This window comes from Saccopteryx leptura, chromosome 9 (genome assembly GCF_036850995.1).
Source record: "Saccopteryx leptura isolate mSacLep1 chromosome 9, mSacLep1_pri_phased_curated, whole genome shotgun sequence".
NCBI classification, from domain to species: domain Eukaryota; kingdom Metazoa; phylum Chordata; class Mammalia; order Chiroptera; family Emballonuridae; genus Saccopteryx; species Saccopteryx leptura.
The window spans coordinates 19298612-19324723 of NC_089511.1; the positions used below are offsets into that span (position 1 = coordinate 19298612).

The window sequence follows — 26112 nt, forward strand, 5'->3', positions numbered from 1 at the left end:
AGTAATACCGAGAAGGAGATGTTTCTCATTGATTTTTTTCTTTTTTTTTTAGGGCTGGGTTTTGGGGAAGCTTTGGTGTGTCATTCTAATGTGGCAACATTGCTGTTTGAAATAAGCTTCTTAGCTGATTAACCCGTTGAGCTCATTAGCCCCTAGGGTCTGCTATAAAAATCACAACTGTTGGTTTTGTGTTTGTATTTAGTAATTTTAATTGCTGTGCTAATCAGTTAGTAGCTAATTTGGTGATGAAGAACATGGGAGGTAGAGGTGTAATTTCTGTTCTCAGCTCCCCTCGATGGACAAGTTTGAATTAATTGATGTTTTTGGTGTTTGTAACATACACTTAAAGGCGAAGGCCTTAGGTGAATTTCCCATTAAGAAAGGGTAGAACTGAATTTTCCCACCTGCATTGCCAATGTCCTTTGCCCAGGCCTAAAGCGCTCCAGGAGCCAAGCCATTTTGGACTTTGTCAGACAAGCCCAGCTCACTTGTAAATGTCCTGCTTGGCTGTGGTTTGAGTAGCATTAGTTTGGGAGAGTGCGTTTAATATTTTCCTTTTCTAGGCTGCCTAAATTGCTCCATGTGAAAGCTATGGTGTACCTTTTGCTTAATTTATTGATATTTTGGATATCTTTTGTAATTCTTACTAACTTTTGGTCTAGGCGTAGAGCAAAGGGGAATTAAATAAGCTCATTCATTCAACAGATGTTTATTAATGGATGATGTAGGAATTTCTTATGTGTGTATCATCTATCACAACAACCTGAGAACTAAATTCCCTATGAGTTAAATTTTAATATTATGGAAGATTGTCTGCATATCCTTTTTGTTTGTTTTTTTTTTTGTATTTTTCTGAAGCTGGAATCGGGGAGAGACAGTCAGACAGACTTCCGCATGCGCCCGACTGGGATCCACCTGGCACGCCCACCAGGGGCTACGCTCTGCCCACCAGGGGGCGATGCTCTGCCCCTCCGGGGCGTCGCTCTGCTTCGACCAGAGCCACTCTAGCGCCTGGGGCAGAGGCCAAGGAGCCATCCCCAGCACCCGGGCCATCTTTGCTCCAATGGAGCCTTGGCTGAGGGAGGGGAAGAGAGAGACTGAGAGGAAGGGGGGGGTGGAGAAGCAAATGGGCGCTTCTCCTATGTGCCCTGGCTGGAAATCGAACCCGGGTCCCCCGCACTCCAGGCCGACGCTCTACCGCTGAGCCAACCAGCCAGGGCCTGCATATCCTTTTAACTGCCATAAGAAAGAAAGTAATGGTTGATTTAGTTCTCATAGCAGCTGCCCCCAGGTACTCAGTAGCAGCTTCTGTGAGCAGAGCATTATATGCCAAATGCCCAGTTCCCGTTACTGTTCAGATTTACAAATGGGAGACTTAATCTGGGACCATCACCATTGTCTCCCCTTTTAAGATTCCTTATATATTCTTTTTTCCATTGTTTTATCATTATATTATTACACATGCTAATATATTCTTATTGTTTAAAAAAATTTTAATGACAAGAACGTATGTAAGGTAAAAAGTCCTCTTTTCCAAAATTAAAATTAATATATGTTCTTGAGAGTCCCGTAATTTATATTAAATGTTTTGGGCATTTTCACATTTCAGTTTTGAAATAGGCATTTAGTATTGAGTGTGATAATTACATAAGTGATATTCTTTAAATAAGATATTATGGCCAGGTTATTTATCCTATTGTGGATCTGCTCATATGTCCTCTCAGTCACTTTCAATTTTTTAAAGGACATTTTGAAAGCAGGCACAGAGACAGATGTATTTCAGGGATCCAAGCGATCTGCATCAGAGTCAAAAGGATCTTTGGATAAAACTACCAGACTCATTAAAGAAGGGAAAGAGAGAGAAAAAAACTCTAGGCTCTGAGCCAGGTATGGGAAGTGAAAGGAAGCCGGTGTGCGTAGCGGAGAGAATCTAGGCATCTTGACATGCCTGAACACATAGTACTAACTCTTCCACCCTTCCTTTCAGAAAGAGTTTTCATTTCTGACAAAAGAGCCAAGGAAAGGGCAGGCAAAGGGCCCAGAAGGGGGAAGGTAGACACAGGGTGAAATTGTTTTTAGAGCGTTTCAACTGAACAGGATTACAAATCTTAACTTGTCAGAGACTGAACTCCCTATCTCATTCTCAGGTTTCCACCTCAAATAAAGTGAGTTGGGAAACCATTAACTAAAAATAATTCTATCCCTTGAAGGACCATCTAATTGGATCTGGCACTCAAATTTGGAATGCAGCCCTGTGAAGTTTATCACCTCCACTTATGTCCTTGAAATGGGAAGATTTCTTTTATGTCCTGACCTGGTTTCTGTACCACTTAATTAACAAATGAGCATTTAGCAAATGTCTCTTCTATATGCTATCTCAGTAAATTCTTGAAGTAGTTCTGGGAAGTAGACATTATCCCCATTTTTAAACCTTCTTAATGGAGATACAATTTACTTACCTAAAATTCACCCACTTAAAATGTGCAATTCAGTGATTCTTATTATGTATAGAGAGTTGTGCAACTATCACCACCTAATTTTAGAACTTTTTCCTCATCTCAAAAAGAAACCTGGTACCCATTATCAGTCACTTTGCCTTTTCTACCCCTCCCCCCCCCCCCCGCCCCAGCCTCTGACAACCACTAATCTACATTTTGTTTCTATGGATTTTCCTATTCTGGACATTTTATATAAAGAGAATCATACAATGTGTGATCTTCTGTGTCTGGTTCCTTTTATTTAACATGTTTTTGAAGTTCATTCATGTTGTAGCATGAATTTGGTACTTCATTACTTTTTTTTTTTTTTAATTTTTTTTTTCTTAATATTTATTTATTTATTTATTTCAGAGACAGTGCAAGAATCAGAGAGAGGAATAGATAGGGACAGACAGACAGGAACGGAGAGAGATGAGGAGCATCAATTATCAGTTTTTCGTTGCAACACCTTAGTTGTTCATTGATTGCTTTCTCATATGTGCCTTGACCGTGGGCCTTCAGCAGACTGAGTAACCCCTTGCTGGAGTCAGCAACCTTGGATCCAAGATGGTGAGCCTTTTGCTGACACCAGATGAGCCCGCGCTCAAGCTGGCGACCTCGGGGTCTTGAACCTGGGTCCTTCCACATCCCAGTCCGACGCTCTATCCACTGCGCCACCGCCTGGTCAGGCGGTACTTCATTACTTTTTAAGGCTGAAAAATATTTCATTGTATTGATTAACTATATAGTTTATTCATCAGTTGATGTTCATTTGGGTTATTTTCATTTTTGGCTGTTATGAATAATACCATTATTAATATTTATGTATAAGTTGTGTAGACATGTGTTTTCACTCTCCTGAGTATACATGTACAAGTGGAATTGCTGGGTCATATAGTAACTTTATGTTTAACCTTTTGAGGAACTGCCAGACTGTTTTCCAAAGTTGCTGTACCATTTTAGTTTACCATCAGAAATGTATGAGGGTTCCAATTTCTCTTCGTCCTCACCAATACTTGTTATTGTCTGTGTTTTTTATTCCCGTCTTAGTGGGTGGGAAGTATCTCATTGTGATTTTTTTTTTCTGAAGTGAGAAGTGGGGAGGCAGAAAGACTCCTACATGTGCCCAACCGGGATACACCCGTCATGCCCACCAGGGGCGATGCTCTGCCCATCTGGGCTGCTGCTGCATTGCAGCCAGAGCCATTCTAGCACCTGAGGCGGAGGCCATGGAGCCATCCTCAGTGCCTGGGCCAACTCTGCTCCAATGGAGCCTTGGCTGTAGGAGGGGAGGAGAGAGACAGAGAGAATGGAGAGGGAGAAGGGTGGAGAAGCAGATGGGCGCTTCTCCTGTGTGCCCTGGCTTGGAATTGAACATGGGACTTCTACATACCAGGCCCACGCTCTACCGCTGAGCCAACTGGCCAGGACCTCATTGGGTTTTGATTTGCATTTATTTAATGACTGGTGATATTGAGTGAGCATCTTTTATAAGCTTATTGTCCATGTATATTTCTTCTTTGGAGAAATGTCTTTTTAGATTCTTTGCCCATTTTAAAATCGGGTTATTTGTCTTTTTATTATTATTATTAATTTTTTTTTGTATTTTTTTGAAATTGGAAACGGGGAGGCAGTCAGACAGACGCCCGCATGCGCCTGACCGGGATCTACCTGGCATACCCACCAGGGAGCAATGCTCTGCCCCTCTGGGGCATTGCTCTGTTGCAACCAGAGCCATGCTAGCACCTGAGGCAGAGGCCATAGAGCCGTCCTCAGTGCCCGGGCCAACTTTGCTCCAATGGAGCCTTGGCTGCGGGAGGGGAAGAGAGAGACAGAGAGGAAGGAGAGGGGGAGGGGTAGAGAAGCAGATGGGCGCTTCTCCTGTGTGCCCTGGCTGGGAATCGAACCCGGGACTCCTGCACGGCAGGCCAACGCTCTACCACTGAGCCAACCGGCCAGGGCCTGTCTTTTTATTATTGAGTTGTAAGAGTTCCTTATATATTCTGGGAACAGATTTTTTTAATCAATTATATTAGTTGCAGATATTTTCTGCCATTCTGTGGGTTGTCTTTTTTTTTTTTTATTTTATTTACAGAGACAGAGAGAGAGTCAGAGAGAAGGATAGACAAGGACAGACAGACAGGAATGGAGAGATGAGAAGCATCAATTATTAGTTTTTCGTTTTGACACCTTAGTTGTTCATTGATTGCTTTCTCATATGTGCCTTGACCACGGGCCTTCAGCAGACCGAGTAACCCCTTGCTGGAGCCAGCGATCTTGGGTCCAAGCTGGTGAGCTTTTTTTTTTTTTTTTTTAATTTATTCATTTTAGAGAGGAAGGGGGAGAGAGAGAGAGAGAGAGAGAGAGAGAGAGAGAGAGAGAGAGAGAGAGAGAAGGGGGAGGAGCAGGAAGCATCAACTCCCATATGTGCCTTGACCAGGCAAGCCAGGGTTTTGAACCGGCAACCTCAGTGTTTCCAGGTTGACGCTTTATCCACTGCGCCACCACAGGTCAGGCCCAAGCTGGTGAGCTTTTGCTCAAACCAGATGAGCCCGTGCTCAAGCTGGCGACCTCGGGGTCTCGAACCTGGGTCCTCGGCATCCCAGTCCGATGCTCTATCCACTGCGTCACCACCTAGTCAGGCTTTTTTTTCATTTTTAATGGTGTCATTTAAAGCACAAACTTTTTTATTTTTGATGAAATTCACCTAATCAATATTCTCATTTATTGCTTACATTTTTGGTATAATTTCTAAGAACCTTGTTCTTGGCCTCCAAATCTTGTTTTTTTTTCCTTTCCAATACACTATATTACTTTTCTAGAACTTCAAATAATGGTAGAAATTGATTTTATTGTTAATGCTTTTTATGAAAACAGTTAATATTATTATGATTATCAATAATATTTATTAAAATTGAATAATGCTTAATCAGTTAGAGAGATCTGATTCTGTCAACAATCCTGAAATACAATAAAAGCAGATATAATTGTTTTATAAATGAAGAAGTGACTTGTCTACAGTCACAAAAACTGGGAGAATGGTGGAGCTGGCACTAGATCCGTTTTCCAGGAATTACCGGTTCACTGTATCTTATCCTACAGCAGCCCTGCTGACACATATGATGCCCTCCCCCTCAAGTCAAAGGCTGCATTTCAAAGCCCGAACATTAGTTTTACATTAGCTTTGTCTTTGGAATATCTCTCCATTGTTTTCCTCTATCAGTCGAAGATTGGTACATTCAGATTTGCATCAGAATATTTAACAGTTTAGTACTTTCACCTTTAAGTAAATGATGAACTGGCTACTTCAAGTTTTGTTATTTTCACTTTCCAAGATTGCCCTGGTAAGTGCCATATAAGAGAAATGGTAGTAAGTTCTGTGGAAGTACTTGTGCCTGCTATGTGCCAGTCACGGCAGCCCTCACAGTCAGGAATTATTATTCCTCTCTATCAGGTGAGGGAACTAAGGCTCAACAAGGTTGAGAAACTGGCTCAGAGTGACACAGATACTAAGTGTCAGCATCCAGATTTGAGTCTTAAATCTCTCTGATTCTGAAGATTGTGCTTAAATCTCTCTGATTCTGAAGATTGTGCTTTTGCTGCAGGGAAAGATAATCATAAGTGCCTGCATTGTTCCTGTTTCCAAAGTACAAGAGCTGAACTTTCAAAAAATCTTTGGTATAGAAGAACCAGTCTGCTTATGGAAAATAGTTTCACGATAAATCGACCCTTTCTTTAACTTAATAATATGCTGACCTCATGTTTGCTTGATTTTGTATGTGTGTGGTGTGTGTGTGTGGTTTTGCTCATTTGGCAATGTTTCCAGTAGTATTATATTTTAAGTAATCTCTGTGTGTATCTTTGAAACTCCTCTTCCACTTGTGGAACATGAGAGTATGTTACCTTACATTGCCTGCCCTGCTTCCCCTGTTGGGCATTATTGTTTCAGCACTGAGGGAATACTATCATTTTAGGAGCAGCGTCAGTTCTGGCCTGACCCACATGTTGGTGCAGTGGACAGCGCGTTGACCTGGGATGCAGAGGACCCAGGTTCAAAACCCCAAAGTCACTGGCTTGAGTGCAGGCTCACCAGCTTGAGTGTGGGATCATAGATATGACCCTGTTGTTGCTAGCTTGAAGCCCAAGGTTGCTGGCTTGAGCAAGGGGTCCCTGCCTCAGCTAGAGCCCCCTGGTCAAGGCACATATGAGAAGCAGTCAGTGAACAACTAAGGTGCCACAACTACAAATTTATGCTTCTCATCTCTCTCCCTGTGTCTGTCTCTGTCTCTCTCTCTTGCTAAAGAAAAAAAAGAAAGAAATCAATTCTGGGAATTATTAATCTCAATTGACTGAGATTGTGGGTTATGTAAACATGTATTTCTCTGTATAGAATTTTTGATATTTGTTGCATTACTCATGCAAATAACTTACTTTAAATTAATACAAATTAGGAGGCCATACAGAAATCAGAACCCTCATGCACTGCTGGTGGAAACGTGAAATGGTATAGCTGCTCTGGAAAACAGTCTGACAGTTTTCAAAATGTTAAACAGTTAATATATGACCTACCAATCCCACTGCTAGATATATACCCAAGAGAAATGAAACCATATATCCACATGTGAATGCTCATTACAGCATTATTCATAACAGCCAAAAAATAGAAACAACCTGAATATTCATCACCTGATGAGTGGATAAATAAAATGGTATATCTATCCAGTAGACTATTATTTGGCAATAAAAAGGAAGGAAGTACTGATTCATACGACAAAATGGATGAACTTTGAAAACATGGTAAATGAAAGAAGTCAGACACAGAAGGCTACGTATTGTCTAACTCTGTTTGTATGAAACATCCAGAATAGGCAAATCTGTAGAAATAGAAAGTAGTTGAGTGGTTGCCAGTGTATGGGAGGAGAGAGGGATAGGGAATGACTGAAAATGGATATGAGGTTTCTTTTGAGGGGTTGACAAAAATGTATTGGAATTAGATAGTGATTGTTTGTTTGTTTTTAATTCAGTGAGAGGAGGGGATCCACCCGGCACGCCCACTAGGGAGTGAGGGGCGTTGTTCTGTTGCTCAGCAACCAAGCTCTTTTTATCACCTAAGGTGGAGGCCTTGGAGCCATCCTCAGTGCCCTGGCCCAACTCATTCCAATCGAGCCATGAATGCAGGAGGGGAAGAGAGAGAGAGAGAGAGAGAGAGAGAAAGAGAGAGAGAGAGAAGCAAGAGGGGGGAAGGGTGGAGAAGGAGATGGGCACTTCTTTGTGCCCTGACTGGGAATTGAACTCGGAATATCCACACGCTGGGCTGGCGCTCTACTACTGTGCCAACCGGCCAGGGCCCAGATAGTGATCATTGCACAACCTTGTATATATACTAAAAATTACTGAATTATGCATTAAAAAATAAACTTTAAAAATTGAGAACAGTAGTTTTTTATGGAGCTTTTGAGACTCTGAAGGATGGTTGGGCAGGATTTAGACATGAAGATGGAATGAGGATGAAGGCTGAAAGAAAAGCAGAGGTAGGAAGATGTCCAACAGCAGGGCAAGTATAAAGGAAAGTAAGTAGTTTAAGTTATTACTGGAGCAAAGTGGGCATGAAGGTGAAGGGTGGGATGAGGTGCAAAAGCTGTTGGAATGTAAAGCCAGTAGCCGCGGCCACCATCACAGCCACCTGGCCCATGCAGGTGCACATTTGATTCGGACAGACGGTAATGAAACAACGGAGCCAAGAACTGGTGGGCCATTACCTTTAATCCTAGCTTGCACCCAGTGGGCAAGAAATACACACAGTGGGAAAACACTTCTCTTTCCATTCAGGGCTCCCAAAGCCACTGACTTATCCAAGTTTCTTAGAATCAAAGGTTTCTACCTCACCAGCCTTATTCACCTCTGTTCCCCATCTCTGCACAAACTGGCTTCTCCTTCAGCACTCCACCATCTTGGCTGCTTCTCTTCTCCACGTGGCCTTTCTGTGCTCTCTTCCAGCATGGGCTCCTCTGCCCCATTTTATAGTGTAGAAACCAAAACCTTTAATCCAGCATACAAACAAAGAAGTCTCTGATACAAAGTCACTTATCTGAGGCATAATGGGATTCCTCAAAAGGGTGGAAAAGGCTTAGTTCTTAAAACCAAGCCTTAGGCTATAAAGACCCTGCCTGCTTACAGCCTGTCCCCCACACCCAATGCAAACTATAAGCGAGCAAACATATATATCATATTTACAAACTTATTTGACCAACAAATGCCAAGACAGCTGAGCTTTTATGTGGGCTCTAGGGAGCCTTTCAAAGCTTGTTGTTGCCTGATCAGGCGGTGGCGCAGTGGATAGAGCGTCGGACTGGGATGCGGAAGGACCCAGGTTCGAGACCCCGGGGTTGCCAGCTTGAGCGCGGGCTCGTCTGGCTTGAGCAAAAAGCTCACTAGCATGGACCCAAGGTCACTGGCTTGAGCAGGGGTTACTCAGTGTGCTGAAGGCCCGCGGTCATGACACATATGAGAAAGCAATCAATGAACAACTACGGTGTTGCAATGAAAAACTGATGATTGATGCTTCTCATCTCTCTCCGTTCCTGTTTGTCTGTCCCTATCTATCCCTCTATCTGATTCTCTCTCTGTCCCTATAAAAAAATTAAAAAAAAAAAAAAAAAAAAGCTTGTTGTTATTTCTAGCCCACCAGTAATGTCTTGGGTGATGGGCTTCTTCCTTGTTGATAGTTATCACTTATATTTTCTTTGTTCTTATTTTTACTCATTATTTGCTGAACACCAACCACATTATCAGATGTTACATAATATTTCATTAACTCCTTACCACAGCCCTTTGAGAGTCAATATATCTCCCCATTTTTCAGACAAAGAAACCAAAGCTCATAAGTTGTTACCAGTAAAAAGCCAACCAGTGACTGATGGAATCTGGAATCAACTTTAGAGCCAAGACTGTTCCTCTCTGCACTCCCCTCCTCTCTCCATTCCATTTTTTTACATTTCTCAAGTCTTCATGGCCTCTGCTCTTGCAAACAGTAAAATTAAGCCATGGAACCAGTAGATCCTGACATCTTCAGCTTAACAATTAAATACTTCTTCATTTCTTGGTTTCTGGAGCTCATACCAAATCCTTTACCTCCTTATGCATGTAAGCCAGCTGTCATTAAGACAGATTCACTATTGCCTGACCAGGCGGTGGCGCAGTGGATAGAGCGTCGGACTGGGATGCGGAAGGACCCAGGTTCGAGACCCTGAGGTCGCCAGCTTGAGTGTGGGATCATCTGGTTTGAGCAAAGCTCACCAGCTTGGACCCAAGGTCGCTGGCTCAAGCAAGGGGTTACTCGATCTGCTAAAGGCCTGGTCAAGGCACATATGAGAAAGCAATCAATGAACAACTAAGATGTCACAACGAAAAACTGATGATTGATGCTTCTCATCTCTCTCCATTCCTGTCTGTCTGTCCCTATCTATCCCTCTCTCTGACTCTCTCTCTGTCTCTGTAAAAACAAACAAACAAAGAAACAAAAGACAGATTCACTACCAAGAAGGCAATTGTGAGATACCTTGCGTACTAAATATCAGCTGCTCAAATGTCTGCAAGTCATTAAGAAGGTATAAGTATTGTACCTTCCCTGAAGAGCAGCTATTTAAATTTTGCCCTGGAGTCATCCTTTCTTTAGTGAAATTGGAATTTGAAAGCAGGTTAAGGAGGATAAAATAGTGAGAGAGCTCATAAGAAAAATAGCATTAAAGATAGTATGGACTTATCTTTAAGTACAGTATTCCTTTACTCTCTAAGGAATCAACTCATTTTATTGGAACGACTTTGATGTAACAGCTGGAGGGGCACCCTGCTCTTACTCTTCCTTCCAAACTAAAAAACAAGCAGCCTATAGAACCCTTCATTTCAAATACAAATTCAAATTCCTAATCTCACCAGATGAGATGACGATGAATCTTGAAGCTGTTCACACACTTAATAAGCCCAATTATACATTTTTATTAACCCTGACAGAGTTTCTTTTGTTGCTGTAAAGCCAGTAGCCATGGCCTGTGCAGGTTCACATTGGATTCGGACAGATGGTAATGAAATAACAGAGCCACGAACTGGTGGGCCATTATCTTTAACCCTAGCTTGCACTCGGTGGGCAAGTAAAAACACACACTGGACTCCAAAGCCCACTCATTCAGCGCTCACAAAGCTACTGACTTATCCGAGTTTCCTAGAATCAAAGGTTTCTAGCTCATTAGCCTTATTCTCCTTTGTTCCCTATCTCCTTCTCTGCACAAACTCTACACAAACTGGCTTCTCTTTCAGCACTCCGCCATCTTGGCTGCCTCTCTTCTCCTCCACGTGGCCTTACTGTGCTCTCCAAACTGCTCTCTGCTCTAATGCTAATCTTAGGAACCAAGAGAGCAAGCTCCCGGTCTGCCCTAATTTATAGTGCAGAAATCAAAACCTTTAATCCAATATACAAAATAGGGAAGTCTCTAATACAAAGTCACTTATCTGAGGCATGATGGGATTGCACCACCCCACATCAAAAAGGGTGGGAAAGGCTTAGTCCTAAAACCAAGCCCCAGGCAACAAGGGCTGCCCACAGCCCGCCCCCAACACACATTAATATCACCTGGGCGACGGGCTTCCACGTGGGCAGCGCCATTTTTTACAAAGTGAGCATAATATATTTTATCTGCCCAACAGTTGCTGAATCATGAGCTTAGCATTTTTAACTGAAGCATTAATTTCCCCCTCTTTGGTCACGTCAAGCTCTTGGGAAGTGTTGGAAAAGCACACTTAAGCGGTGTCTGTACAGTTTTGGCAACTCATTTTTAGATTCTTACATTAGATTTTTAAACTTAGTTTTGTTTTCTGACCTTGTATTATCTCTGTTGTCCCTGAAGAGGCTGGGGGATTGGGAGCAAATTGAGCCTCAGGGAAGGGATCATGACCATTGAGCTACCAAAGACCTAATTAGGTCGTCTCTCCTGTTCACCTGCCAGGGAATGATCCGGAAAGTTTTCTTTCTTAGGAGAAGACTGTTTTAGAAGCACTCTAAACTCTTATGTGCAAGTTTTGTTTTCCAATATTGGTAACCTGACTTTAGATAGGGACAGAAGGAATTGTAAAATATCTTTGGCGTTGATTTTTTCTTCTTTTATTTTTTAAATTTTTGACAGAGACAGAGAAAGTCAGAGATAGGGATAGATAGGGACAGACAGGAATGGAGAGTGATGAGGAGCATCAGTTCTCAATTGCAGCACCTTAGTTGTTCATTGATGGCCTTCTCATATGTGCCTTGACTGGAGGGCTACAGTAGAGCAAGTGACCCCTTGCTCAAGCCAGTGACCTTGGGCTCAAGCCAGTGCCTTGTGCTTCAAGCCAGTGACCTTTGGGTTTGAACCAGCGACCATGGGGTCATGTCTGTGATCCCATGCTCAAGCCAGTGACCCCGTGCTCAAGCCAGATAAGCCTGCGCTCAAGCCAGTGACCTTGGGGTTTCAAGCCTGGGTATTCCATATCCCAGTCTGATGCTCTATCCACTGTGCCACTGCCTGATCAGGCCCAATTTTTTTCTTCTTGTTAGTTTAAAATGTTCGTTTATTCAACAAATATTTATTGAGAACTTACTATGTGGGAGGACACTATGAGTCATGCACTACCTTCATGGAATTTATAATCAAAGTGGGGGAGGACAGGCAGGGGGGTAAATATTAATCAAATAACAATGGGACAAAATGTGAAATATTCTGTGAATAAAAGGTACATATCATAAAAAGAGAACCTATTTTAGGGTCATTTTACCTGACGGAGGGGAAGGAAGGGTCATGTCCTCCTTCCCCTCTCTAGATCTTGTGGATGATTAGGAATTCATCTAGAGAAGAAGGGAAGGCAGAGTGTTTAGGACTGAGGAAACTGCAGAGCAGCAGCACTGTGCCAGGGAGGGGTCTGCAGACCAGAAGGACTGTGTGAATGCCTGTGTTCTTTCTACGGGACCCTTGGGATCAGTGAAGAAGGGATGGGCTGGGTGAGCTTGAGTACTGGGCATCCCCACTCTAACCAGAGGACTCTGCTTTTCTCTCTTTTAATGAACTGCCTCAAAAGATTGCACATGAAAACAAAATTCCACTGCTTAAAACAAAACAAAACAAAAAAGGATTTGAAGTGTCTCCTGTCTTAGGCCATCTATCTGACCCAGCAGGAAGTTTTATGACACATGTCATAAGTATTATGTCATAAAAAAAATCATTCAAATTGCAGATGAAAAAGATAAAACCACACATAGTCATCTTAGGTCAGTGGTTTTCCAATAGTTTTTTGGGGTTTTTTACCTGTGAGATTCATTTTTCAAATGAAATCTAGCATAACGGTGTCAGAAATTCAAGTGATCTTTATTTTCTTATTTGTGCCTTTTTTCTTATATTTGTCACATTTTCTAATATAGACACTTCTTGTTTTTATAATCAGAAGATAATGTTTTTAAAATTATGTGGCTGCTTAGGAAAGTGAATCATTTCATGATAACAAGTTTCAGGGACTAGCACAGATGGAAACAGATGGCTCCCTCCGTTGTAGTACCCCCTGTTGACCTTTTAACAACTGGGGATTACTTAATCACAGGGTGACCATGGCATTTTCACCAGGCATTTATGTGATGACAGCGGAAACCTTTCTGACAAACAGATGTTTTTCCCAAGTGGAGCTTTTCTTAATGAAATGGTTGCTTAGAAACCAGGCTGTACCAATACCTTTCCTGTGTTTAGTTTGATTGCATTTGTAAAATTATTAAGTCAGGGAATACTAATTAGATAAAATTAAACATTTCTATTATTTCTTGTCTTGCAGCCAACTGGTTAAATTAGCAGCAAAATTTCATCCAGACGTGTCTATTCAGGTGCTAAGTCATAGTAAGGACATATGAGGGAAATGACAGCTCATAGAGCCAACCTACTCTGCTCTTCACTGTGATTCTCTAGTGACACAGTGTGTTTGATTGTTCATCAGCGTATATTAGAAGCTATGACATGGAACACTTACTAGGTTGTTGAGAGAATCAGTTAGGTCAGTGGGTCAAATATGTGCAAATGTAAAAGTAATTGCAAGTTAAACTCAGTGACACAGCAGTAAAGGAAAATCTTGGGAGTGAAGATGCTTGTTTGGAATGACAATTTTTAAAGGGAAAATCTGATATGCTGACTGTTACTAATACAGAGAAACCTCATTATCTACCACATTTGTCAGGTGAAGTAAAACAGTAAGTCTTAAACTCAAACTAGACAGGATTTGGAAGAAAATACATTTCTGTCTTTTATTTCCAGTAATGATGAGATAGCTTAGCTGAAAATAGCTCTTTCTCAGGGACCTTAGGGAGTCTGTGACTAGGTCTGGTTGCTTCCGGAAGTTGTAGGCAGAGTGTTTAGTGTGCATGTGCATTTATTGGGGAGAATGGGCTCTTTGAGGGAAATTTATTATCTTTGCCTGGTTTCCATATGAAACTACAGTTTAAGTCCCACAAGGCATGGTGCTGATTTCACAATCACATTTTCTAAGCCTGTCCTTAGTGCCTATCACAAAGACTTGTCTAATTATCTCATCAGGACAATCAGCTAGGATTCACTGAGGAAAATATGGAGAATTTCAGAAGAATTTATATCTTGACTGTATCACTGGTGCCCAGAGCACAGAGCAAGTCTCCTGGCCCTGAGACATCAGCGAATGTGAAAGATTAGCCCTGTCTTGTTAGAGCTCCAAGCCAGGTGACAACTCCCCTGGGAGGTTTTGTCTCTCTCAAAACTAGTGAGAACCTGACGTATCAGTCAGCTTTGCTGATTGTGCAGTTTCTCCTTGCACAGGCTTGAGGTGAAATGCCAGCAGAAACTTAGAAAAAAATGAGTCCAAAGTTCAGGTGGTACTCCTTCCACCGGGACCACCCATCTTGGAGTCTTTAGTTGCTGAAAAAGGTTTTGTTTTCTTACCTAGATGATCTAAAAGAGAACCACTTATTGTTTTCTGGAATATCAGAAGCTTCTATTTTCTTTTTACTAGTAAATATTTCTTTTGAAAGCAAAGAGAATGCTAACGTGCTTTTTCACTTTTTGAAAGCTACATAAAGAGAATGAAATGAATGTCATTCTGCTTATTTGTCAATCATGGTCAGCTGACATGTAAGTTTCTCTAAAGTGTAGGGCAGTGATTATTCTCAAAGCAGTGGTAATTGCTGTTTTCCTTTCCTTCCTTTCTCACTTTGCCTTCAGTCAGTATTAGAGCAGCTTTGTTCATATGTCTGTGCATAAAATAGAACCCTTGATCATCGTAGCATTCTTGAGGCTCAATTTTTCTCAGCTCTGTTCTCTTATTCCTTCCTCTCTATTGTCCAGTTATTTGATAGAGACAGCCCTGCCAAGGTGGACTCTAAGCTTTACAGTGCTGTTTTGGATTTATTTTATTCATTTGGGGAGGTCAGTAGAATTAAGAGGTGTAGGGGCCTTAATAGTAGACAGTAAAGATGTGGAGTGGATGTGTTTCAGAATCACTGGTTAAAAACTGGAATTCATTAAAACCCAAGTTTTGGATTTCCTTTTGTATGGCTGCTCTGTCATCACTAATGGCAGCATCTCAAGTTAGAGTCGTCTATGAATTTCATGAATATTACCACCTCCCTTTCCACGTGCTATATAAAAATATCAACTGGGAGCAAAGCAGCCCCTGTGAAGCCCAAATGGACCCAGTAGAGGGTTCTGCCTGTTCATGTAGAAGCAGTGTGCAAAGTGTCTTTCCTTCCTCTGATCTCGGAGTCCAACAAAAAGTGACTTTTGTGGAGTGAGGCTGACATCATATACTTGAAAATGTAAGGTTTATATCTTTGGAATTAGGATTTAGGAAGCTAGTATTATTCCAGCAATTATTTCTCTTAGGCAGAACTGCCAGGTGAACCCTGGGATAGCAGAGTGCATGCTTGCAATTCTGCTCTGCCGTGTGCTAGCTCTGTGTTCTTGGGAAATATATATATATATATATTTTTTTTCTTTCTTTCTTTCTTTTTTTAAATCCAAGGGCTTCATTTGAGCTGGAGCCTTGTGATTTTTTTTTTTTTTTTTTTTTTGTGCCTTGTGACTTTTTTTCTTTGTTTCTTTTTTTTCTATCAAGAGAGAGACAGACAGGAAGGGAGAGAAATGAGAAGCATCAACTCATAGTTGTATAACTTTAGTTGTTCATTGATTGCTTCTCATACATGCCTTGATGCGCGCGAGGGGGGGGAGCCTCCAGCTGAGCCAGTGACCCCTCACTCAAGCCAGCGGCCTTTGTGCTCAAGCCAGCGACTGTGAGGTCATATCTGTGATCTCATGCTCAAGCTGGTGAGCCCGCGCTCAAGCCAGCAACCTCGGGGTTTCAAACGCGGGACTTCAGCATCCCTGGTTGACACTCTGTCTACTCCGCTACCACCAATCAGGCTTGGGCAATATTTTTACCCCTCTGTTCCTCAGCCTCTTCCTCATTAAAATTAGGAATAATAGTAGTACCTACTCTAAAGGATTGTTTGAAAGCATTACATGGATAATTACATGTAAGTTGCTTATGACTTTGCTTGGCATATTGAAAACACTCAAACGTTAGGAATTTTTACTGTCTTTGCTATTAGGTTTTTATTTATTATAATAATGTTTCGTGTTCCAAGTGTCTCCAGCAAATACAGGAAACTGTCAGTAAATATAGATTATTCACTCAGTTTTACTTTTTCCCCTTCAAAATGGGAATTAGAAAACAGTTTAAGAAAATATATTGGCATTATATAGTGTTTGAATGTATTATTTAGATCCTGATTTGAAGAGATAGACACTAGGTAAAGTTCTCACAAATTTTTAGCTGTTAGCCTTCGCGGCTTATTAGCCTAGCCCTATTTTTATCATCAGGCCTGAGTAACACTCACTCATGTTGAATCTTTATGAATTGGTTGGGGCTTGTCCACACTTATCACAACTTTGGAGCTTCAGAGAAACTTAATATCAAATTGGAATGCTAGATATTATAATTTACTCAAATTACAAAGACAGCCCGGCTATTCAGTTGCGCTTCCCATACTTCCTTGATTTAACAACCAACTTCCCCACTTTGTGCAACTTCCTGGATTCTTAGAGCTGAAGTTATTGTTACCGGTAGTTTCCACCATAACGAGAGGTCTGAAATGAAGCAACTGAAGTAATGTACTAACTGGTAGTATTTTCCCTCTCTTCAGGGTCTGCTTTTGTTATCTTTGTGTCATAGAGCTGCAAGAGAGGACAGTCCCAGACTGGAGATTATCTTTATGTAATCAGAAGGAAAATTTCCTGTGCCTGATATCTTCTCTTAACTATCATTGTTCTTTCACTCTAGCACTTCCTCCACAGCTTAATATACATGTTATCATCTTCTTAGTTTCTCCAGAGAACTTACTTTTATAAATTTACTTCAAACGGTTTGTAAAGAGTCAAAAAGTTTATCCCCTGCCCTGCTTCTTAGCCCTCATAGTTCCAGTCTCCAGAGATAACCATTCCCCCGCCTACCCCTTTTAAGTACTAGATTTTTTTTTTTTTTTTTTTTGTATTTTTCCGAAGCTGGAAACGGGGAGAGACAGTCAGACAGACTCCCGCATGCGCCTCACCGGGATCCACCTGGCACGCCCACCAGGGGCGGAAGCTCTGCCTACCAGGGGGCGATGCTCTGCCCCTCCGGGGCGTCGCTCCGTTGCGACCAGAGCCACTCTAGCGCCTGGGGCAGAGGCCAAGGAGCCATCCCCAGTGCCTGGGCTATCTTTGCTCCAATGGAGCCTCGGCTGCGGGAGGGGAAGAGAGAGACAGAGAAGAAGGAGAGGGGGAAAGGGTGGAGAAGCAGATGGGCACTTCTCCTGTGTGACCTGGCCGGGAATTGAACCCGGGACTTCTGCACGCCAGGCTGACGGTCTACCACTTAGCCAACCGGCCAGGGCCATAGATTTTTTTTGTCTAGCAATTGCCTCTGCATTTATAAAGAAAATGCTTATAAAGATCTCTCTTGATTTAAAGAATTTTGGTTGTTATCTACTCATTTGCTGAATGTTAGGTGAGGATTTAGTGCGTACACACACACACATGCACATAACATGCACACGCGTTCCTGCATATGCCCACTGATACCCCTTCTCCTCTGCCTTTTCCCCATCACAGTTTTGGCTGCATCATTGGGCAGCATTTGCTGCTGACTAGATGAATATTATTTATTGCTGAGCCCAGTTCAGTTTTTTTATATATATTTGCTTAGTTTTCTATGTAATTATTGCTAATTCTTTCCATATGATCCAACAGCTCTGTTAAATATGTATCATTTTTTCCACCCTGTTTTCTTTACTCAGACTTGAGCCTTTGACACCTATCTCATTCTCTTTATCCTTCTTTGTGGGTTTATGCCCTTTTTACTCCTTAGTTGTCACTTTAATGAGGTTTCAGGAGCAAGAGAATACAAATGTTTGTGATCATTCTGCCACAAACATTTGTACAATTTGAGTGCAAATTCTTTCTACATTTTCACCTCTAAAAGAGTTTTTTCTATTTTAAAAGACCATGTATCATCACAGATTTTTAAAATACTTGTTTATGTTGAATAGGTAAATAAATACATGGTTCAAAATTCACAAGGTACAAAAAGGTAGAGAATAAAAAGTATTTTCTCTCATATCAATCCCCTAAACACCTCATTTTCTTTCTCCAAAGCAACTAATATCATTAGTTTATTGTGTATCTTTTCAGGACTATTTTGAATGTATTTTCCTATTACACAGATTGTTGAATTTTATACAAATTGTTTGGGTTTTTTTTCTCTTTTTTTTTTGTATTTTTCTGAAGCTGGAAACGGGGAGAGACAGTCAGACAGACTCCCGCATGCGCCCACCGGGATCCACCCGGCACGCCCACCAGGGGCCACACTCTGCCCACCAGGGGGCGATGCTCTGCCCCTCCGGGGCGTCGCTCTGCTGCAACCAGAGCCACTCTAGCGCCTGGGGTAGAGGCCAAGGAGCCATCCCCAGCGCCCGGGCCATCTTTGCTCCAATGGAGCCTTGGCTGCGGGAGGGGAAGAGAGAGACAGAGAGGAAGGAGGGGGGGGGTGGAGAAGCAAATGGGCGCTTCTCCTATGTGCCCTGGCCGGGAATCGAACCCGGGTCCCCCGCACGCCAGGCCGACGCTCTACTGCTGAGCCAACCGGCCAGGGCCTACAAATTGTTATGTACCTTGCTTTTCACTTAACAATATAGATCTTAGAATTTATTCTATATCAGTTCTCAAAAAATATTTATTTATTTTTATTTTTTTGTATTTTTCTGAAGCTGGAAACGGGGAGGCAGTCAGATAGACTCCCGCATGTGCCCGACCAGGATCCACCTGGCATGCCCACCAGGGGACGATGCTCTGCCCATCCTGGGCGTCGCTCTGTCACGACCAGAGCCACTCTAGCGCCTGGGGCAGAGGCCAAGGAGCCATCCCCAGCGCCCGGGCCATCTTTTGCTCCAGTGGAGCCTTGGCTGTGGGAGGGGAAGAGAGAGACAGAGAGGAAGGAGGGGAGGAGGGGGGGAGAAGCAGATGGGCGCCTCTCCTGTGTGCCCTGGCCAAGAATCGAACCCGGGACTCCTGCACGCCAGGCCGACGCTCTACCACTGAGCCAACCGGCCAGGGCCTTGTGGGGTTTTGTGTTTCTTAGTTTTTCAGCAGAAATACCCGAGAGTTTCAAGTAGGTAGTTTTCAGGTTGATGTGGGATTTCGGGAGGTAGATAGTTATCTGCCTAGGGGAATGCGGCAGGTTAGTGCTGAAGGGGGGATGGCTTAGCAGGCTTCTGGGGTAGAACCAGTCCGCAGAGACGTTTAGGATTAGGCTGTCTTTCCCACAGTGCAGGCGCTCTGTGTAAGGTGAGGCTACACCTACACTGTCACTGCTGAAAGTCTGCAAAATCACTGAGCAGCATGCTGAGGGATCATCTTGAAGTCAGCACTATTTTGAACAGAATACATTTCTGGCTTTGTAATGAAAGCCCTTGGGATAAAAAAAACAATTATTTTATAAAGTTGATCATCTCTGTTTTGTTATATAAAGTACTTTTTATAATATTTTAAAGTTAATTTGTCTCTATCTCATGCTTTATCCCAAAACATAAAATTATTGTTTGTCTGTTTTACCTTTCCCTTCCACATATCTTATCTGTGATTCCACATCTTGAAATGCAGAGTCATTTTTCCGGGATGGAGCCGGAGCACCTATCTCCCACACAATCATTTGCTTTTTATTGCCAAAGGGGTTGATGTGTCATGTTTCCTTGAAGCCTGTGCTAACCCAGAAATTACCTCATTTTCAAATTACAAAGGATTTATCAACTGTGAGGGGCCAAGGTTCATAGGAAGGTTATGGCCGTGTTTCCTGAGTTGTCAAAATTCAGAAAACGTTTCAAATAAACAAAAACAGCCACATAAAATCTCATCCCTTTAAATTGTTATACAGTCTTAACCATACTCTGTGATCATCTTCACTGCTTGGTGTCATACTAATGCTGGAACTGCCCTTGTCCTCTATGGGTTTATAAACTCATAGGTGTCAACTGTGTCCTAGAAGTCAAACTCAAACAGAGGGCCATTTGGCAGCATTCTATGGAGCAGTCGGCAGGAAGAGAAACAGTTGCTAACATGGGACTGTGGGAAGCAAGGAAACTGTACTTTGCTATTGGCAACCTTTTTATGAAGATTGGGAGAATTTAAAGCTCCCTGGTGGAATTAAACATTTGGCATTATAGGAAAGGTTTTTAAACATCTGAAATTAAGGCCCTGGCCGGTTGGCTCAGTGGTAGAGCGTCTGCCTGGCGTGCAGGAGTCCTGGGTTTGATTCCTGGCCAGGGCACACAGGAGAGGCGCCCATCTGCTTCTCCACCCCTCCCCCTCTCCTTCCTCTCTGTCTCTCTCTTCCCCTCCCACAGCCAAGGTTCCATTGGAGCAAAGTTGGCCCAGGCGCTGAGGATGGCTCTGTGGCCTCTGCCTCAGGCGCTAGAATGGCTCTGGTTGCAACAGAGCATCGCCCTCTGGTGGGCGTGCCGGGTGGATCCTGGTAGGGCACATGCGGGAGTCTGTCTGACTGCCTCCCCGTTTCCAACTTCAGAAAAATACCAAAAAAAATAAATAAATCTGAAATTAAAAAAATATCTGAAGAAGGCTGCATTAGGATAACTTTGGTTGAAAAAAAACAAACTAACTGGCGTACATGTAAAGGGTATTTACTGGCTTATGTGTCCACAGAGTCTACTGGGTGGAAGTAGAGTGGATCCAGGGGCTCCCAGCATGCCATCAGGGCTCTTCCTTTTCAACTCCCTTCTCTTGGTTTGACCCTCCTCTGTGTTGGCATCATTTTTGGGTAGGCTTTCTCCACCTGGTGGTCACTGGCAGCTTCAGGTTAATAACTTCAACAGGAAAGAAAAGTGTAAAGAACTTATCTTTTTCAGGAGTTCCAATGTGGGCTCCAGGATTGAACCACATTGCCCATTCCTGAACCAGTCATTGTCGTGGGGATGGGATGGAATATCCTAACTGGCCAGACTAGGATATGAGTTCACATGTGGGGGGAGAGAAGGTAGGACATCAGCTCCACTCAAATCGCATAGGCTGAGAGCAGAGGAGAAGGGATACTTACCAAAAGAACACCAGGTGCTATTACCAGAAAGAGAGTAGATGCTGTGTGCAACCAGAATTGCCTGCCACAGAGAGGACATCAAGAGCTCATTTTGAAATATATAGAAGGATAATGTGCTCATAGAAGTACATAAACTGCCTGACCTATGGTAGCGCAGTGGATAAAGCATTGACCTGGAATGCTGAGGTCTCGCCAGTTTGAAACCCTGGGCTTGCCCAGTCAAGGCACATATGGGAGTTGATGCTTACTGCTCCTCCCCTCCTTCTCTCTCTCTCTCTCTCTCTTTCTCTCTCTCTCTCTCTCTCTCTCTCTCTTTCTCTCTCTCTCTTTCTCTCCCTCTCCTCTCTAAAATGAATAAATTTTTTTAAAAAGTACATACGCTGTTCTCTGCCAAAGACTAATGAGAAAAAGTAAGCATAAAGGACAGTAGGAGGGGTTTTCATAATAGGTTTGCTTTAGAAAAGCTAGATGGAGATCAGAGTTTTATAAAGCAAATCCCATTTTCCCACTGATTTTTATTTCAAAGTCACAATCGATATTCCCAAAAGGAAGTGAATCTACCAGGTTTTTTACTTGGGAACTTCTGATGGAAAAGTAGTTATGATAGCAACAGATCTAGAATATGTATGAGTCCTTGTAATATATCACCTCTACAATGTCTACCAGGATAGCAGTTACCAACTACTAATTCACTTTTCCTTTGGGGCTCTTTCAGAGCTTGGAAGCTTTTTCCTTTCTCTCCCTTAGTAAATAATTCGTTTATCCTTTTCTTAAGCTACAGACCTTTTTCTTATGCTAAGATGTTTCTAGTTCTACCTTGGACCTCCAAAAAGTTATCCATTGTTTTACATAATAGAGTTAACTACAAATGCAAGGTCACATTTTGTCAGCAGGGAAGCTATTTAATTCATGTTCAGCCACAGCCTGAAACTTCCTTAAAAGCAGAGCTTCTGTTTTTATAAAACTGGAGACCACATAAAGAGAACCGGTGCTTAGTCACTTGCAGAGACTTCCCAGGCTTTTCCTGAAGCAATGAAAAGGTATGGGTGGGGAGGGCAGAACCGAGGATGGGCAGACAGGTACAGCCCTCTGCAGGTGCTCTGCCTTTGTGTGTATCTGATTTATAAGAGAATGGAATCACAACATATAACATAGAAAACAGTATGTAGACTTTGCCTACAAGATTGGCAAGTTTAAACAGGATAATGGTATACACAGGTAAAAAATAACTATGGATATCTCAAACAGTTATATTACTCCTCCCCAGTCTTCTCTCTTAAAAATGTGGGCTTTTTTAAAATTTATTGATTTTTGAGAGAGAGAAAGGGAGAGAGAGAGACAGAAAACATCTATCTGTACCTGTATGTGCCCTGACTGGGGATCAAACTGGTAACTTTTATGTATCGGGACGACGCTCCAACCAACTGAACCATCTGGCCTGAGACCCCATCTTTTCTTTTTTAATTCCTAAAATTTATATCAAGACTGTCTTTGAGCCCTTTTATTCATTCATTCATTTTTAAACAAATAGTTATTGAACACCTGCTATGTGCTGATACTCATCTAGGCATCGAAACTATAGCAGGGAATAAAACAAAATCCTTGATTTTGTGGAGTTCACATTCTAAGGAGGAGAGCAGTCACTAAATAAGCAAATATATAACATGTCAGGTAATATTAAGTGTTGAGAAAAAAAATGAAGCAGGGTTAGAGGGATAAAGAGTGGTAGGAGCCCTGGCCGGGTAGCTCAGTTGGTTAAAGCATTGTCTCGATATGCCAAGGTTGTGCGCGTTCAATCCTCGGTCAGGGCACATACAAGAAACAACCAATGAATGTGTAAATAAGCGGAACAACAAATTGATGTTTTTTTCTCTCTTTTTCTCCATTCTTCTCTCTCTAAAATCAACTTAGAAAAAAGTGGTGGGAGAAGGAGGCTGCTATTTTATGTATGATAAATGTGATATTTGAACAGAGACATGATGGGGGGGGGGGACGACAAGCGTGAGGCTACCAGGATGAGGAGTAGCCTGAGCAGAGGGCGGTAAAGCAGTCGGTGTGCTCTGAGAACAGCACAGAGTCCAGAGGTGCTGGGCGACAGGAGCAAGACAGATGTGGTGAGAGATGAGGTCAGAGAGAAAGCAGAGGAGGGTGGGGATTGGGAGCTGCTCATATTCAGGGGAGAAGGGAAACCATTGTGGGATTTGGGCAGGAGAATGATAGGGCCTGATTTATGTTTTAACCAGAAAGTTTCAGCTGCATTTAGGGAATTGGGTAGAAGCAGGGAGACCAATTAGGAGTTCATTGAGAAAAAACCAGGCCACAGATGATGGACCATCATGCAAGTTGAGGTTGAGGTAGTGAGAAACAGTCTCATCCTGGATATATTTGAAATTCATATTTTCTTTGTTGTTTTTTTTCTTTTCCTCACTATTTTTTAGAAGTATATAATCTTTCCCATCACCCACCCACCCAACCCCAGTAGTAGAATTAGTATTTATGTCTTTGAGACCAGGGGCTTTATTTCTTGTCCTGTCTTAGGTCGTATCTCTCCTCTTCCCACTACCCCTCTAAAGTTTGCTTGGTATGGAGCTGGACCCAGATAATGGGAACACTGTTGCAGATTATATACTCGGGAGGTACTGGCATGGCGGAGAAGGGAACAGAAAGTCCTGGGAAGGAGACTCCAGAGCAGGATATTCCCTACTTCTGATCAGGGAACTCAGCCATAAGTATATATCTACTACTGATCATGCCTAGATGCTCTGAAGATATTTTCTTGTGGAAACTGCTCATACTGTTTACAGTTTTATAGAGAGAACTCATACTGGAACGGAGAACTGCATCAGAGATAGGAATCACTGCTGTACTTCGGCTGATGTGTTGGCGGGACAGTTGTAGAACCTTAAAGTCTCAGAATCAGGATTCCTAGAAGGCATTTAATTCTGTTTTCTCCTGCTGTTGTGTGAATTCCTACCACTATTGTAATCATCTAGCCTCTGCTTCAAGAGTCGATAATTCATAGATACAGAATGTCAGTGCTAGGAGTGATGTTAGTGAACATGGAGGGCTGGGACTAGAAGAATCAAGGAGTCTGAACTCCCAGACCCATGTTCTTTCCACTCACTATGTTGTCAGTCCAAATAAAGGGCAGCTCTTGCTGAAAATTAAGAGCTGGGTTTAAATGTCTCTGTGTTCATCCCAAGACAGGCTGTCTGGGTTTATTTGCCTTTCGATCCTAAACTGTAATGAATTCTCTTTTTATTTCAAACCCCAGGGGTTGCCCTGCTCACAGATGTGTACCCTGAGAAAATCTTGCTTGGCCTGCTGGCTCAGTATGATAGCAGTAAAGACAAGCACACACCGGAGACCAGAATGAAAGTCGGGGAAGTCCTGATGCGAATTGTCCGGGCATTGGGTGAGTCTTCTTGTTCCAACCATCTGAAACAGGGTGGGGAAGCAGTATGGCTTTGGAACCAAAGTCAGTATACCTGGAGGCTTGTTATGCTACCAGAGTGAGGGCACAGACACTCCTAAACATCTTGCAATGCATAGGACAGCCCCCTACAATAAAGAGAGATCTGGCCCAAAATGTCAATAAGACCCCTTGGCTAGATTCTGTTCTAGAGCTCGTATGAGCCATTATATTTCTGTTTTAATGTCATTCAGATGTGTTAGTTAATCCAGGACTGCCATGTACATTCAGGATGTTCACAGCCGTAAAAACTCCAAGAGGCATAATTGTATGAACAGCACGCCCTGGAGTTGTACAATACTCAACCTGTGCAGTCATCCTGGTGGCCTTGACATGGCTCAGCTACGATTCAGATTGCCATCCCACTGGACAGTGTGAAAGTTATTCATTCCTTTCTGTAAAGTATTTATTTACAAATCCTTTTGGATGTGGAAGCTTCTGCACGTAACTAATTTTATCTGTTTTATACCAATTTTATGAGCATAATTTTTTAGTGGCTAGCCTTTTCTGATATCTGCTAAATATGGGAGTGTGTCCTCATTAGAGCCTGTGGCCACCTTTGAAGTGATTATATATGGCTCCTGCCCCCACCTTTTTTGCCTTCCTTTTATATTTAATGGACCATAATATGAACTAAAGTATATTTTAAAATTATCCCCTATATTCAGGGAATATTTTATATCATTTGATAATATTTATCTCTCATTCTAAAGAAAAAGAGAGAAAGATAAAGAAATTTTTTTTTTTGCATTTTTTCGAAGCTGGAAACGGGGAGGCAGTCAGACAGACTCCCGCATGCGCCCGACCAGGATCCACCGGCATGCCCACCAGGGGGCGATGCTCTGCCCATCTGGGGCGTTGCTCTGTTGTGACCAGAGCCATTCTAGCGCCTGAGGCAGAGGCCATGAAGCCATCCTCAGCGCCCCGGCCAACTTTGCTCCAATGGAGCCTTGGCTGCAGGAGGGGAAGAGAGAGACAGAGAGGAAGGAGAGGGGGAGGGGTGCAGATGGGCGCTTCTCCTGTGTGCCCTGGTCGGGAATCGAACCCGGGACTCCTGCACGTCAGGCCGATGCTCTACCACTGAGCAAACCGGCCAGGGCCTTGAAATTGTTTTTTAATTTGTATGTGACTGTCATTTGAATCCTTGATGGCAAAAAACACTTTCTACCTCTGCTCATAGTAATACCTAAGCATTCTCTGAATTCTAATTTAATTTTCTGCTTTTTTCAAGTTCTATATCATATAAATTCCTTGGTGATTTGATTGCTCTTCCTAATGCTCAGAGGCTTTTTATCTTGAATATACTTTTTTTTTAACCATGAGGGTAGTGGTATCAATATAGTTCAGTTCAAAAACGTTTTTTGAATAGCTGAATGGTGGGTTCTGTGCTAGAGGCTGGAAATAAGAGCATGAAAAAGGTCAGTGTCTCCCTGCAGGGAGCTTACAGTTCAGTAGGAGAGGTCAACTCATACACAAGTCATCTTCTAAGGAGAC

At 42.5% G+C, this 26112-nt stretch overlaps 1 protein-coding gene across 4 annotated transcripts in view; it reads left to right on the top strand.

Annotated features, from left to right (window-relative positions):
• TANGO6 (transport and golgi organization 6 homolog) overlaps positions 1–26112 on the top strand; it is a 197873-nt gene that overhangs the window by 84538 nt on the left and 87223 nt on the right. For 3 of the 4 annotated variants that reach the window (XM_066348127.1, XM_066348130.1, XM_066348128.1), the window contains exon 15: positions 24421–24561. The exons of the other annotated variant lie outside the window; for it this stretch is intronic. In XM_066348127.1, the coding sequence (XP_066204224.1) occupies positions 24421–24561 (141 nt within the window). The remainder of the gene's footprint in view (positions 1–24420; positions 24562–26112) is intronic. 4 annotated transcript variants of the gene reach the window in all.